Genomic DNA, 16,654 nt, shown 5'->3' with positions numbered 1-16,654 from the left:
GGGAAATATATGTTACTGCATAACTTCCGTACGGCTGGAGATATTTCCATAATACCTGGTCGCATGTTACTTATATGTCCACTTAAAATATAGGATAGATAATTTAACCCTTAACTACCCCCATTTGTGAGGGTCGGGGTTTTTGTTTAAAGTCCCATGCAAATCAATGGGAAATGTATGTTCCCACATAACTTCTGTACGGCTGGAGATATTTCATTACCTGGTCACATATTACAGGTCGGGATAGGAGGACAGGATAGGAGGTCGAGATAGGAGGTCGAGATAGGAGGTCGAGATAGGAGGTCGGGATAGGAGGTCGAGATATGGGGTTGGGATAGGACAACAATATATGAGGACGGGATATGAAGTCAAAAGCTTCCTCCTTTATTTTCCTCTCCAACAAGGATTAGGAAGGAAAATCCGGGAAACGCAGGGTACTCAGCTAGTCATTACATAAACCTGAACTGTACACAGAAGAAAAATAATCTGGACAATGGCGCCATCTACAGGAGCGTCTACAGTACTACGGGTTGTTACTTTACACTATAATACAGATCGTATAAGATCATAAAGACACTACAAGAGTTATCACTATTATCTGTGGTGTTACATAGGACTGCAGGTCACATCTATACATTATCTGTACTCAGAGAGTTATCACTATTATCTGTGGTGTTACATAGGACTGCAGGTCACATCTATAAATTATCTGTACTCAGAGAGTTATCACTGTTATCTGTGGTGTTACATAGGACTGCAGGTCCCATCTATACATTATCTGTACTCAGAGAGTTATCACTGTTATCTGTGGTGTTACATAGGACTGCAGGTCACATCTATAAATTATCTGTACTCAGAGAGTTATCAATATTATCTATGGTGTTACATAGGACTGCAGGTCCCATCTATACATTATCTGTACTCAGAGAGTGATCACTGTTATCTGTGGTGTTACATAGGACTGCAGGTCCCATCTATACATTATCTGTACTCAGAGTTCTCTGTGCTATCTGTGGTGTTACATAGGACTGCAGGTCTCATCTATAGATTATCTGTACTCAGAGAGTTGTCACTGTTATCTGTGGTGTTACATAGGACTGCAGGTCCCATCTATACATTATCTGTACTCAGAGTTCTCTGTGCTATCTGTGGTGTTACATAGGACTGCAGGTCCCATTTATACATTATCTGTACTCAGTTCTCTGTGCTATCTGTGGTGTTACATAGGACTGCAGTTGTCACTCTATGGACTCCTTTAGTTCAGTAAATGATCACATGACATCAGAGGGTTCGGTCTCGGTATGGTTTATTACGTTGCGCACATTGTTTGCGCTGCCGCTCCCATAGGGTCTTCTTCATTTGTGCTGTCATAGTGCAAGTCTACTGACCATTAACGATGACCGACGTACGAATGTGCAGAGCGTCCGCCATCTGTACAGTATTACACACACGGTCCACCGCCGTCCTCACTCCGCAGAGGCGCTGTCCGTGCCAATTACCACAGTCTCTTCATTTAAAAAAAATGACACATAAAAAATCCAAAAAGCCGCAATATTTACAAATATATAATAAGTGGTGATTCCCGGTGGTCAGTCCGTGCCCTGTGCCCCTCATATCAGTCCTGGGGGTCCGGGGACTATTTTGCGATCAGACGCCGCAGGATCGGTCCTGGGTGTCCCTGATAACTTCTCAGTTCTTCTTATGGAGAAATTTCATCTTGTTTCCTGCATAAAGACACAAACAGTCAGCGACTAATCCCTCCAAGAGGATGCAGAAGACGGGGCTATGAGTGCATGGAGGGGGGGAACTGGGGGTCATTTCCTCCGAAACATCTCCTGCTCCTTATATACAGAGTGCGTCACATCTTACTGCTGCCCCCTGCTGGATCAGTGTCTGCTGTGATGGAATGTGTCAGCTGTGTTTACTGAGGAGAGGGATATACAATCTATTACTCTCTGTTATCAGCCATTCCAGTGGCTATAGTGGTTGTGGGGGTCCTGAGCAGTCCCTATGTGTTTACACCCCTCAATACACTCACCAAGACCCCTCCAGAACTTGTTCACGCCGCTCTGCTCGTGGTCCGGCAGCTCCTCTAGATACTGCTCCACCCTCTGCTCGAACAGACCTGAAGGAGGAGATGAGTAAGGTGTGAGGTCTGCCATCAACAATACAGGGGTCACGGACAATACAGGGGTCACGGACAATACAGGGGTCACGGATAACACAGGGTTCTGTTATAGATAATACAGGGGTCACGTGTGTTCTGTCATAGATAATACAGGGGTCACGTGTGTGTTCTGTCATAGATAATACAGGGGTCACGTGTGTGTGTGTGTGTTCTGCCATAGATAATACAGGGGTCACGTGTGTTCTGCCATAGATAATACAGGGGTCACGTGTGTGTGTTCTGCCATAGATAATACAGGGGTCACGTGTGTGTGTTCTGCCATAGATAATACAGGGGTCACGTGTGTGTTCTGTCATAGATAATACAGGGGTCACGTGTGTGTTCTGTCATAGATAATACAGGGGTCACGTGTGTGTTCTGCCATAGATAATACAGGGGTCGTGTGTGTGTTCTGTCATAGATAATACAGGGGTCACGTGTGTGTTCTGCCATAGATAATACAGGGGTTGTGTGTGTGTTCTGCCATAGATAATACAGGGGGTCACGTGTGTGTGTGTTCTGTCATAGATAATACAGAGGTCGTGTGTGTATTCTGCCATAGATAATACAGGGGTCACGTGTGTTCTGTCATAGATAATACAGGGGTCACGTGTGTGTTCTGCCATAGATAATAAAGGGGTCACGTGTGTGTGTGTGTTCTGCCATAGATAAGACAGGGGTCACGTGTGTGTTCTGCCATAGATAATACAGGGGTCACGTGTGTGTTCTGTCATAGATAATACAGGGGTCACGTGTGTGTTCTGTCATAGATAATACAGGGGTCACGTGTGTGTTCTGTCATAGATAATACAAGGCTAAGGCCTTTTGTTGCGTCCATGGCTCACCTTTAGCCCGACATTTCCGCAGCTCTCTGTCCTGGATGAACCCAGCGAACATCTGCGACTCCATGAAGACCTCCAGGAAGCGGCGGATGCTCTTGGAGGCCACGGACTTGCGGAAGGCTTCCCTCTGAAAGACCCGCTCCCCCCGCTCGTTCTGAGCCAGGAACAGGGAGTAATGGCCAATGGTTTCCACAAAGAAACGGATAAAGACCTCCGACACGAGGCCGTTCAGCGTGTTACACTCTGCGAGAGACACAGACGGCGTTACTGACAGGGTGAGAGGGAAGAGACTCTCTGTGGACCACACAGAATAATGTGGCAGGAGTTCAGTATGCCAGACCAGCAGGAGGACCTCCAATAGATCAGCACAGGATCCAGCAGAGTGAGCAGCTGTTCTCTGACACCGCAGTGCTGATACTGACGCATGTGCGTGTACATGTATGTAATGGCGAACTGCGAAGAATACACAGGACAGGTGCAACTTCACAATTTATTATCACACAACGGCCACACCATCCTGCGGGTGCCGGGAGAAGGAGCAGGGAGACAGCTTCTCTGCTGACAGCTTCTTTACACACTGTTTTTTTCTGACAGGTTCTCTGCACACAAAGAAGCTGTGTGCTAAGGTGTCAGCAGTGAAGCCGTGTGCAGAGAAGGTGTCAGCAGTGAAGCCGTGTGCAGAGAAGGTGTCAGCAGTGAAGATGTGCACAGAGAAGGTGTCAGCAGTGAAGCCGTGCACAGAGAAGGTGTCAGCAGTGAAGCCGTGCGCAGAGAAGGTGTCAGCAGTGAAGCCGTGCGCAGAGAAGGTGTCAGCAGTGAAGCCGTGCGCAGAGAAGGTGTCAGCAGTGAAGCCGTGCGCAGAGAAGGTGTCAGCAGTGAAGCCGTGCGCAGAGAAGGTGTCAGCAGTGAAGCCGTGCGCAGAGAAAGTGTCAGCAGTGAAGCCGTGCGCAGAGAAGGTGTCAGCAGTGAAGCCGTGCGCAGAGAAGGTGTCAGCAGTGAAGCTGTGCGCAGAGAAGGTGTCAGCAGTGAAGCTGTGCGCAGAGAAGGTGTCAGCAGTGAAGCCGTGCGCAGAGAAGGTGTCAGCAGTGAAGGTGTCAGCAGTGAAGCCATCAGCAGTGAAGATGTGCGCAGAGAAGGTGTCAGCAGTGAAGATGTGCGCAGAGAAGGTGTCAGCAGTGAAGATGTGCGCAGAGAAGGTGTCAGCAGTGAATCACCCACCCCTCACCTTCATCAGTGTCGCTGTCTGAGTCCTGACCGATCAGCTCGCCCTTCCTCTCCAGCGCCTGCTCCAGAGCCGCCTGCAGCTTTCGGGGTAACAAGGCATCTTCATCATCCATCTGCAAACACGGAGCAGACATTGCAGCTCAGATAACCGGTTCCCAATAAACACTGACTACGAAGTCATAGAGTAACCAAAAAAACAAAAACAAACCCACAACATAACATAAAACATATAAATCTATAGTAAGAGAAAACATCACAGACTCTCACCTGTCTTATAAATCGGTCGGATCCCAGATCCACCATCAGCGCCTGTGAAGACAACAAGGAGTCACATGACAAGCGTAATCCACCAGTACAGACACACATCCTCACAGCAGAGGGTCTGGTGCTGTAGCATCGCTCTAACCTCCTCCACCGGCAGATCCTTAAGTTTCGGCAGCGAGTTGGAAAGCAATCCCACCAGGAAGGGCGTCGGGCAGCAGACGATGTCGATCATGGCGGAGGGCAGGACGGGGATGAAGGTGTGTTGCCAGGAAAAGGGGTAGAGAAGAGCGACGACGGCATGAGAGCAGCTGGACAGAGTGCTGGGGAGAGAGGGGACACAGGTGAGCACCGAGGGGCCACACATCTATTACACCAGTGTTTCCCAATCAGCGTGCCACCAGCTGTTTTAAAACTACAACTCCCAGTATGCCCGTACAGCCGTTGGCTGTCCGGGCATGCTGGGAGTTGTAGTTTTGTAACAGCTGGAGGCACCCTGGTTAGGAAACACTGCATTGGGCATTTATAGTGAGACCTTTACTATGTTTCCAGTCATTAAGATGCATGTGCTATTAATAGTCACCTGTAGGGGGCAGCAAAACTCAAAGAGAATACTGCATATAAGATACAGGGGGCCGACCTGTCCAGGGTGCTGTATACTGTATATAACATACAGGGGGCCGACCTGTCCGGGGTGCTGTATACTGTATATAAGATACAGGGGGCCGACCTGTCCAGGGTGCTGTATACAGTATATAAGATACAGGGGGCCGACCTGTCCAGGGTGCTGTATACTGTATATAACATACAGGGGGCCGACCTGTCCGGGGTGCTGTATACTGTATATAAGATACAGGGGGCCGACCTGTCCAGGGTGCTGTATACTGTATATAAGATACAGGGAGCCGACCTGTCCAGGGTGCTGTATACAGTATATAAGATACAGGGGGCCGACCTGTCCAGGGTGCTGTATACTGTATATAAGATACAGGGGGCCGACCTGTCCAGGGTGCTGTATACTGTATATAAGATACAGGGGGCCGACCTGTCCAGGGTGCTGTATACTGCATATAAGATACAGGGGGCCGACCTGTCCAGGGTGCTGTATACTGTATATAAGATACAGGGGGCCGACCTGTCCAGGGTGCTGTATACTGTATATCAGATACAGGGGGCCGACCTGTCCAGGGTGCTGTATACTGTATATAAGATACAGGGGGCCGACCTGTCCAGGGTGCAGTATACTGTATATAAGATACAGGGGGCCGACCTGTCCAGGGTGCTGTATACTGTATATAAGATACAGGGGGCCGACCTGTCCAGGGTGCTGTATACTGTATATAAGATACAGGGGGACGACCTGTCCGGGGTGCTGTATACTGTATATAAGATACAGGGGGCCGACCTGTCCAGGGTGCTGTATACTGTATATAAGATACAGGGGCCGACCTGTCCAGGGTGCTGTATACTGCATATAAGATACAGGGAGCCGACCTGTCCAGGGTGCTGTATACTGTATATAAGATACAGGGGGCCGACCTGTCCAGGGTGCTGTATACTGTATATAAGATACAGGGGGCCGACCTGTCCAGGGTGCTGTATACTGTATATAAGATACAGGGGGCCGACCTGTCCAGGGTGCAGTATACTGTATATAAGATACAGGGGGCCGACCTGTCCAGGGTGCTGTATACTGCATATAAGATACAGGGGGCCGACCTGTCCAGGGTTCTGTATACTGTATATAAGATACAGGGGGCCGACCTGTCCAGGGTGCTGTATACTGTATATAAGATACAGGGGGCCGACCTGTCCAGGGTGCTGTATACTGTATATAAGATACAGGGGGCCGACCTGTCCAGGGTGCTGTATACTGTATATAAGATACAGGGGGCCGACCTGTCCAGGGTGCTGTATACTGTATATAAGATACAGGGGGCCGACCTGTCCAGGTTGCTGTATACTGTATATAAGATACAGGGGGCCGACCTGTCCAGGGTGCTGTATACTGTATATAAGATACAGGGGGCCGACCTGTCCAGGGTGCTGTATACTGTATATAAGATACAGGGGGCCGACCTGTCCAGGGTGCTGTATACTGCATATAAGATACAGGGGGCCGACCTGTCCAGGGTGCTGTATACTGTATATAAGATACAGGGGGCCGACCTGTCCAGGGTGCTGTATACTGTATATAAGATACAGGGGGCCGACCTGTCCAGGGTGCTGTATACTGTATATAAGATACAGGGGGCCGACCTGTCCAGGATGCTGTATACTGTATATAAGATACAGGGGGCCAACCTGTCCAGGGTGCTGTATACTGTATATAAGATACAGGGGGCCGACCTGTCCAGGGTGCTGTATACTGTATATAAGATACAGGGGGCCGACCTGTCCAGGGTGCTGTATACTGTATATAAGATACAGGGGGCCGACCTGTCCAGGGTTCTGTATACTGTATATAAGATACAGGGGGCCGACCTGTCCAGGGTTCTGTATACTTTATATAAGATATGGGGGGGGGGGAGGGTGCTGTATGCAGGTATATATGTGACATCACTCTACTCCTATATATGACGTCACAACAGTGCAGGGCTCCAATATATAAGACCACTACACTACTCCGCCCCATATGTGATGTCACAACAGTGCAGTGCCCCACTATATGACATCACTGCACTACTCCTCCCCTATATGTGACATCATTACAGTGCAGTGCCCCAATATATGACATCACTCCTCCTCCCCTATATATGACATCATTACAGTGCAGTGCCCTAATATATGACATCACTCCTCCTCCCCAATATATGACATCACTACTCCTCCCCTATATATGACATCATTACAGTGCAGTGCCCTAATATGACATCACTACTCCTCCCCTATATATGACATCATTACAGTGCAGTGCCCCAATATATGACATCACTACTCCTCCCCTATATGTGACATCATTACAGTGCAGTGCCCCAATATATGACATCCCTACTCCTCCCCTATATGTGACATCATTACAGTGCAGTGCTCTAATATATGACATCACTACTCCTCCCCTATATGTGACATCATTACAGTGCAGTGCCCCAATATATGACATCACTACGCCTCTCCTATATGTGACATCATTACAGTGCAGTGCTCTAATATATGACATCACTACTCCTCCCCTATATGTGACATCATTACAGTGCAGTGCCCCAATATATGACATCACTACTCCTCCCCTATATGTGACATCATTACAGTGCAGTGCCCTAATATATGACATCACTACTCCTCCCCTATATGTGACATCATTACAGTGCAGTGCCCCAATATATGACATCACTACGCCTCTCCTATATGTGACATCATTACAGTGCAGTGCTCTAATATATGACATCACTACTCCTCCCCTATATGTGACATCATTACAGTGCAGTGCCCTAATATATGACATCACTCCTCCTCCCCTATATGTGACATCATTACAGTGCAGTGCCCCAATGTATGACATCACTACTCCTCCCCTATATGTGACATCATTACAGTGCAGTGCCCTAATATATGACATCACTACTCCTCCCCTATATGTGACATCATTACAATGCAGTGCTCCAATATATGACATCACTACTCCTCCCCTATATGTGACATCATTACAGTGCAGTGCTCTAATATATGACATCACAACTCCTCTCCTATATATGACATCACTACCCCTCCCCTATATATGACATCATTACAGTGCCCCAATATATAACATCACTACTCCTCCCCTATATGTGACATCATTACAGTGCAGTGCCCCAATATATAACATCACTACTCCTCCCCTATATGTGACATCATTACAGTGCAGTGCCCTAATATATGACATCACTCCTCCTCCCCTATATGTGACATCATTACAGTGCCCTAATATATGACATCACTACTCCTCCCCTATATGTGACATCATTACAGTGCAGTGCCCCAATATGACATCACTACTCCTCCCCTATATGTGACATCATTACAGTGCAGTGCCCCAATATGACATCACTACTCCTCCCCTATATGTGACATAATTACAGTGCAGTGCCATAATATATGACATCACTCCTCCTCCCCTATATGTGACATCATTACAGTGCAGTGCCCCAATACATGACATCACTACTCCTCCCCTATATATGACATCATTACAGTGCCCCAATACATGACATCACTACTCCTCCCCTATATATGACATCATTACAGTGCAGTGCCCCAATACATGACATCACTACTCCTCCCCTATATGTGACATCATTACAGTGCAGTGCCCCAGTGTATGACATCACTACTGCTCCCCTATGTGACATCATTACAGTGCCCCGATACATGACATCACTACTCCTCCCCTATATGTGACATCATTACAGTGCAGTGCTCTAATATATGACATCACTACTCCTCTCCTATATGTGACATCATTACAGTGCAGTGCTCTAATATATGACATCACTACTCCTCCCCTATGTGTGACATCATTACAGTGCCCCAATATATGACATCACTACTCCTCCCCTATATATGACATCACTACTCCTCCCCTATATATGACATCACTACTCCTCCCCTATATATGACATCACTACTCCTCCCCTATATATGACATCACTCCTCCTCCCCAATATGTGACATCATTACAGTGCAGTGCTCCAATATATGACATAACTACTCCTCCCCTATATATGACATCATTGCAGTGCCCTAATATGACATCACTACTCCTCCCCTATATGTGACATCATTACAGTGCAGTGCTCCAATATATGACATCATTACTCCTCCCCTATATATGACATCATTGCAGTGCCCTAATATATGACATCACTACTCCTCCCCTATATGTGACATCATTACAGTGCAGTGCTCCAATATATGACATCACTACTCCTCCCCTATGTGTGACATCATTACAGTGCCCCAATATATGACATCACTACTCCTCCCCTATATGTGACATCATTACAGTGCAGTGCTCCAATATATGACATCATTACTCCTCCCCTATATATGACATCATTGCAGTGCCCTAATATATGACATTACTACTCCTCCCCTATATATGACATCATTACAGTGCAGTGCCCCAATATATGACATCACTACCCCTCCCCTATATATGACATCATTACAGTGCAGTGCCCCAATATATGACATCACTACTCCTCCCCTATATGTGACATCATTACAGTGCAGTGCTCTAATATATGACATCACTACTCCTCCCCTATATGTGACATCATTACAGTGCCCTAATATATGACATCACTACTCCTCCCCTATATGTGACATCATTACAGTGCAGTGCCCCAATGTATGACATCACTACTCCTCCCCTTTATGTGACATCATTACAGTGCAGTGCCCCAATGTATGACATCACTACTCCTCCCCTATATGTGACATCATTACAGTGCAGTGCCCCAATGTATGACATCACTACTCCTCCCCTATATGTGACATCATTGCAGTGCCCTAATATATGACATCACTACTCCTCCCCTATATGTGACATCATTACAGTGCAGTGCTCCAATATATGACATCACTACTCCTCCCCTATGTGTGACATCATTACAGTGCCCCTATATATGACATCACTACTCCTTCCCTATATATAACATCACTACTCCTCCCCAATATATGACATCACTACTCCTCCCCTATGTGACATCATTACAGTGCAGTGCCCCAATATATGACATCACTACTCCTCCCCTACATGTGACATCATTACAGTGCCCCAATATATGACATCCCTACTCCTCCCCTATATGTGACATCATTACAGTGCAGTGCCCCAATGTATGACATCACTACTCCTCCCCTATATGTGACATCATTACAGTGCAGTGCTCCAATATATGACATCACTACTCCTCCCCTATGTGTGACATCATTACAGTGCCCCAATATATGACATCACTACTCCTCCCCTATATATGACATCACTACTCCTTCCCTATATGACATCACTACTCCTCCCCAATATATGACATCACTACTCCTCCCCTATGTGACATCATTACAGTGCAGTGCCCCTATATATGACATCACTACTCCTCCCCTATATGTGACATCATTACAGTGCAGTGCCCCAATATATGACATCACTACTCCTCCCCTATATGTGACATCATTACAGTGCAGTGCCCCAATATATGACATCACTACTCCTCCCCTATATGTGACATCATTACAGTGCAGTGCCCCAATATATGACATCACTACTCCTCCCCTATATGTGACATCATTACAGTGCAGTGCCCCAATATATGACATCACTACTCCTCCCCTATATGTGACATAATTACAGTGCCCCTATATATGACATCACTACTCCTCCCTTATATGTGACATCATTACAGTGCCCCAATATATGACATCACTACTCCTCCCTATATGTGACATCATTACAGTGCAGTGCCCCTATATATGACATCACTACTCCTCCCCTATATGTGACATCGTTACAATGCCCCAATGTATGACATCACTACTCCACCCCTATATATGACATCATTACAGTGCCCCAATATATGATATCACTACTCCTCCCCTATATGTGACATCATTACAGTGCCCCAATGTATGACATCACTACTCCGCCCCTATATGTGACATCATTACAGTGCCCCAATGTATGACATCACTACTCCTCCCCTATATGTGACATCATTACAGTGCAGTGCCCCAATGTATGACATCACTACTCCTCCCCTATATATGACATCATTACAGTGCAGTGCCCCTATATATGACATTACTACTCCTCCCCTATATGTGACATCATTACAGTGCAGTCCCGCAGTGTATGACATCACTACTCCTCCCCTATATGTGACATCATTACAGTGCCCCAATATATGACATCACTACTCCTCCCCTATATGTGACATAATTACAGTGCCCCTATATATGACATCACTACTCCTCCCTTATATGTGACATCATTACAGTGCCCCAATATATGACATCACTACTCCTCCCTATATGTGACATCATTACAGTGCAGTGCCCCTATATATGACATCACTACTCCTCCCCTATATGTCACATCATTACAATGCCCCAATGTATGACATCACTACTCCTCCCCTATATATGACATCATTACAGTGCCCCAATATATGACATCACTACTCCTCCCCTATATGTGACATCATTACAGTGCCCCAATGTATGGCATCACTACTCCGCCCCTATATGTGACATCATTACAGTGCCCCAATGTATGACATCACTACTCCTCCCCTATATGTGACATCATTACAGTGCAGTGCCCCAATGTATGACATCACTACTCCTCCCCTATATATGACATCATTACAGTGCAGTGCCCCTATATATGACATCACTACTCCTCCCCTATATGTGACATCATTACAGTACAGTGCCCCTATATATGACATCACTACTCCTCCCCTATATGTGACATCATTACAGTACAGTGCCCCTATATATGACATCACTACTCCTCCCCTATATGTGACATCATTACAGTGCAGTGCCCCTATATATGACATCACTCCTTCTCCCCTATATATGACATCACTACTCCACCCCTATATATGACATCATTACAGTGCAGTGCCCCTATATATGACATTACTACTCCTCCCCTATATGTGACATCATTACAGTGCCCCAATATATGACATCACTACTCCTCCCCTATGTGACATCATTACAGTGCCCCCAATATATGACATCACTGCACTACTCCGCCCAGAGCCCCTCACCTTAGCTTCTCTGCCACAAATATGACTCTTCTCTCCAGCAGCAGCGAGGCGAATATTCGGATGATCTGTCGGACGCTGAGACATCGGAAGAGACACTCAAAATCCACATGTTCCAGCCGTGAATCCATCGGTCTCCTCAGCTCAATGACCTACAGGGACAGGAACATGTGTGAGCACCAGGGAGACGTGGAGGGGGACTACAGATCCCAGACGTCTCCAGTACCTCGTTTCCTGCGCCCGGGAGGAACGTCTTCACTCGGATTGTTTTCCCAGGAGCCGGAAAGGGAGATTCCATCAGACTCCTCATAAAGGGGTAGACGAGGGCGGCCGAGATCCCCCTCCTCCGCTCCACCTCATCCAGGATCTAAATAAGACCACAACATTATCACTGATTGCTGACCTATAGATGACACTGTTATGGGGGGATCTGTAGATGGCACTGTTATGGGGGGATCTGTAGATGACACACTGTTATGGGGGATCTATAGATGACACACCGTTATGGGGGATCTATAGATGACACTTATGGGGGGATCTGTAGATGACACACTGTTATGGGGGATCTATAGATGACACACTGTTGTGGGGGATCTATAGATGACACTGTTGTGGGGGATCTATAGATGACACTGTTATGGGGGATCTGTAGATGACACACCGTTATGGCGGATCTATAGATGACACTGTTATGGGGGGGATCTGTAGATGTTACACTGTTATGGGGGATCTGTAGATGTTACACTGTTATGGGGGATCTGTAGATGACACAGTTATGGGGGATCTGTAGATGACACAGTTATGGGGGATCTGTAGATGACACACCGTTATGGGGGGATCTGTAGATGACACACCGTTATGGGGGGATCTGTAGATGACACACCGTTATGGGGGGATCTGTAGATGACACACCGTTATGGGGGGATCTGTAGATGACACACCGTTATGGGGGGATCTGTAGATGACACACGGTTATGGGGGATCTGTAGATGACACACTGTTATGGGGGATTTGTAGATGACACACTGTTATGGGTGGGATCTGTAGATGACACACTTATGGGGGGGGATCTGTAGATGACACACTGTTATGGGGGGGGGGAATCTGTAGATGACACTGTTATGGGGGATCTGTAGATGACACACTGTTATGGGGGGATCTGTAGATGACACACTGTTATGGGGGGGATCTGTAGATGATACACCGTTATGGGGGATCTGTAGATGACACCGTTATGGGGGATCTGTAGATGACACACCGTTATGGGGGGATCTGTAGATGACACTGTTATGGGGGATCTGTAGATGACACACTGTTATGGGGGGGATCTGTAGATGACACACTGTTATGGGGGGGAATCTGTAGATGACACACTTATGGGGGGGGGGATCTGTAGATGACACACTGTTATGGGGGGGTGATCTGTAGATGACACACTGTTATTGGGGGGATCTGTAGATGACACACTGTTATGGGGGGGATCTGTAGATGACACACTGTTATGGGGGGGATCTGTAGATGACACACTGTTATGGGGGGGATCTGTAGATGACACACTGTTATGGGGGGATCTGTAGATGACACACTGTTATGGGGGATCTGTAGATGACACACTGATATGGGGGGGATTTGTAGATGACACACTGTTATGGGGGGGGATTTGTAGATGACACACCGTTATGGGGGGGGATTTGTAGATGACACACTGTTATGGGGGGGATCTGTAGATGACACACTGTTATGGGGGGGATCTGTAGATGACACACTGTTATGGGGGATCTGTAGATGACACACTGTTATGGGGGGTTCTGTAGATAACACACTGTTATGGGGGGGATCTGTAGATGACACACTGTTATGGGGGGGATCTGTAGATGACACACTGTTATGGGGGGGATCTGTAGATGACACACTGTTATGGGGGGATCTGTAGATGACACACTGTTATGGGGGATCTGTAGATGACACACTGATATGGGGGGGATTTGTAGATGACACACTGTTATGGGGGGGGATTTGTAGATGACACACCGTTATGGGGGGGGATTTGTAGATGACACACTGTTATGGGGGGGATCTGTAGATGACACACTGTTATGGGGGGGGATCTGTAGATGACACACTGTTATGGGGGGGATCTGTAGATGACACACTGTTATGGGGGGATCTGTAGATGACACACTGTTATGGGGGGGATCTGTAGATGACACACTGTTATGGGGGGGATCTGTAGATGACACACTGTTATGGGGGGATCTGTAGATGACACACTGTTATGGGGGGATCTGTAGATAACACTGTTATGGGGGGATCTGTAGATGACACTGTTATGGGGGGGATCTGTAGATGACACACTTATGGGGGGGATCTGTAGATGACACACTTATGGGGGGGATCTGTAGATGACACACTGTTATGGGGGGGATCTGTAGATGACACACTGTTATGGGGGGGATCTGTAGATGACACACTTATGGGGGGGATCTGTAGATGACACACTGTTATGGGGGGGATCTGTAGATGACACACTGTTATGGGGGGATCTGTAGATGACACACTGTTATGGGGGGATCTGTAGATGACACACTGTTATGGGGGGGATCTGTAGATGACACACTGTTATGGGGGGGATCTGTAGATGACACTGTTATGGGGGGATCTGTAGATGACACTGTTATGGGGGGATCTGTAGATGACACTGTTATGGGGGGGATCTGTAGATGACACACTTATGGGGGGGATCTGTAGATGACACACTGTTATGGGGGGGATCTGTAGATGACACACTGTTATGGGGGGGATCTGTAGATGACACACTGTTATGGGGGGATCTGTAGATGACACTGTTATGGGGGGATCTGTAGATGACACTGTTATGGGGGGGATCTGCAGATGACACACTTATGGGGGGATCTGTAGATGACACACATATGGGGGGGGATCTGTAGATGACACACTTATGGGGGGGATCTGTAGATGACACACTGTTATGGGGGGATCTGTAGATGACACACTGTTATGGGGGGATCTGTAGATGACACACTGTTATGGGGGGATCTGTAGATGACACACTGTTATGGGGGGATCTGTAGATGACACACTGGTATGGGGGGAATCTGTAGATGACACACTGTTATGGGGGATCTGTAGATGACACTGTTATGGGAGGATCTGTAGATGACACACTGTTATGGGGGGGGATCTGTAGATGACACACTGTTATGGGGGGGATCTGTAGATGACACTGTTATGGGGGATCTGTAGATGACACTGTTATGGGAGGATCTGTAGATGACACACTGTTATTGGGGGAGGGGATCTGTAGATGACACTGTTATGGGGATTTCACCCCTTACCTTGGAGAATAAGTCGAAGCACCCCAGCCGGCTGATCACACAGTAAACCTCGGGGAGTCGGGGGCCCTTTCCACTGGGCTGTAAGGAGAGAGAAGGGAAAAGGTCAATATAAAACCGTAATGGTGCAGTGCATGGCCCCGGCCCTAAAGGGGCTCTCCGCCCTGTAGGGGGACCCACCGGAGTAATATGGATATTAATACATAAACCATTACATGGTATGGTGGTGAACATGAGCCGGCACCGCACAGTGAACCCTGATATTAAGCTGTTTGCAGCAGATGATGGCGGCCGTCCTCCCCGTCATTACCGTATTGTGGCCGCCCCGCAGCCTGTAATTTGGAATCTCCAGCCTGTAATTTGGAGCTGGTCCGACACAATAACCCACATATAGTCAATGTTATTCTGAAGAAGTAGTTCCAGACTGTGTGTGGTCAGGAACGCTCTCTACTCCTGCGCTCCTCCAGCACTGCTATAATCCACCATGTCTGATAAACTGAAGTCCTCACAATGACCAAAACATCCGAATTACTGAGTCTAGTCAGGACCATGAATCCTGGTAATCTACATGTCTAATGCTCCAGAGCTGCACTCACTATTCTGCTGTTACATTATGTCTTATACTCCAGAGCTGCACTCACTATTCTGCTGTTACATTATGTCTTATACTCCAGAGCTGCACTCACTATTCTGCTGTTCCATCATGTCTTATCCTCCAGAGCTGCACTCACTATTCTGCTGTTACATTATGTCTTATACTCCAGAGCTGCACTCACTATTCTGCTGTTACATCATGTCTTATCCTCCAGAGCTGCACTCACTATTCTGCTGTTACATCATGTCTTATCCTCCAGAGCTGCACTCACTATTCTGCTGTTACATCATGTCTTATCCTCCAGAGCTGCACTCACTATTCTGCTGTTACATCATGTCTTATCCCCCAGAGCTGCACTCACTATTCTGCTGTTACATCATGTCTTATCCTCCAGAGCTGCACTCACTATTCTGCTGTAACCTCAAGTTTTATCCTCCAGAGCTCCACTCACTATT

The 16,654-nt window shown here is 47.1% G+C and overlaps 1 protein-coding gene across 1 annotated transcript in view; it reads right to left on the bottom strand.

The window, feature by feature from the left end:
- Positions 1–1,075: 1,075 nt before the first annotated feature.
- The window catches only part of DENND2B (DENN domain containing 2B), an 80,694-nt gene continuing 65,115 nt past the window's right edge, over positions 1,076–16,654 (bottom strand). The window contains exons 11-19 of the mRNA XM_056554377.1: positions 15,608–15,685; positions 12,478–12,618; positions 12,255–12,403; positions 4,640–4,817; positions 4,501–4,542; positions 4,235–4,346; positions 3,013–3,252; positions 2,039–2,125; positions 1,076–1,724 (exon numbers count right to left, since the gene is read on the bottom strand). Of these exons, the coding sequence (XP_056410352.1) occupies positions 1,690–1,724; positions 2,039–2,125; positions 3,013–3,252; positions 4,235–4,346; positions 4,501–4,542; positions 4,640–4,817; positions 12,255–12,403; positions 12,478–12,618; positions 15,608–15,685 (1,062 nt within the window). The 3' untranslated portion in view covers positions 1,076–1,689. The remainder of the gene's footprint in view (positions 1,725–2,038; positions 2,126–3,012; positions 3,253–4,234; positions 4,347–4,500; positions 4,543–4,639; positions 4,818–12,254; positions 12,404–12,477; positions 12,619–15,607; positions 15,686–16,654) is intronic.

This window comes from Hyla sarda, unplaced genomic scaffold (assembly GCF_029499605.1).
Source record: "Hyla sarda isolate aHylSar1 unplaced genomic scaffold, aHylSar1.hap1 scaffold_69, whole genome shotgun sequence".
In the NCBI taxonomy this organism is placed as follows: domain Eukaryota; kingdom Metazoa; phylum Chordata; class Amphibia; order Anura; family Hylidae; genus Hyla; species Hyla sarda.
This window is presented reverse-complemented; position numbering and strand designations above follow the sequence as displayed.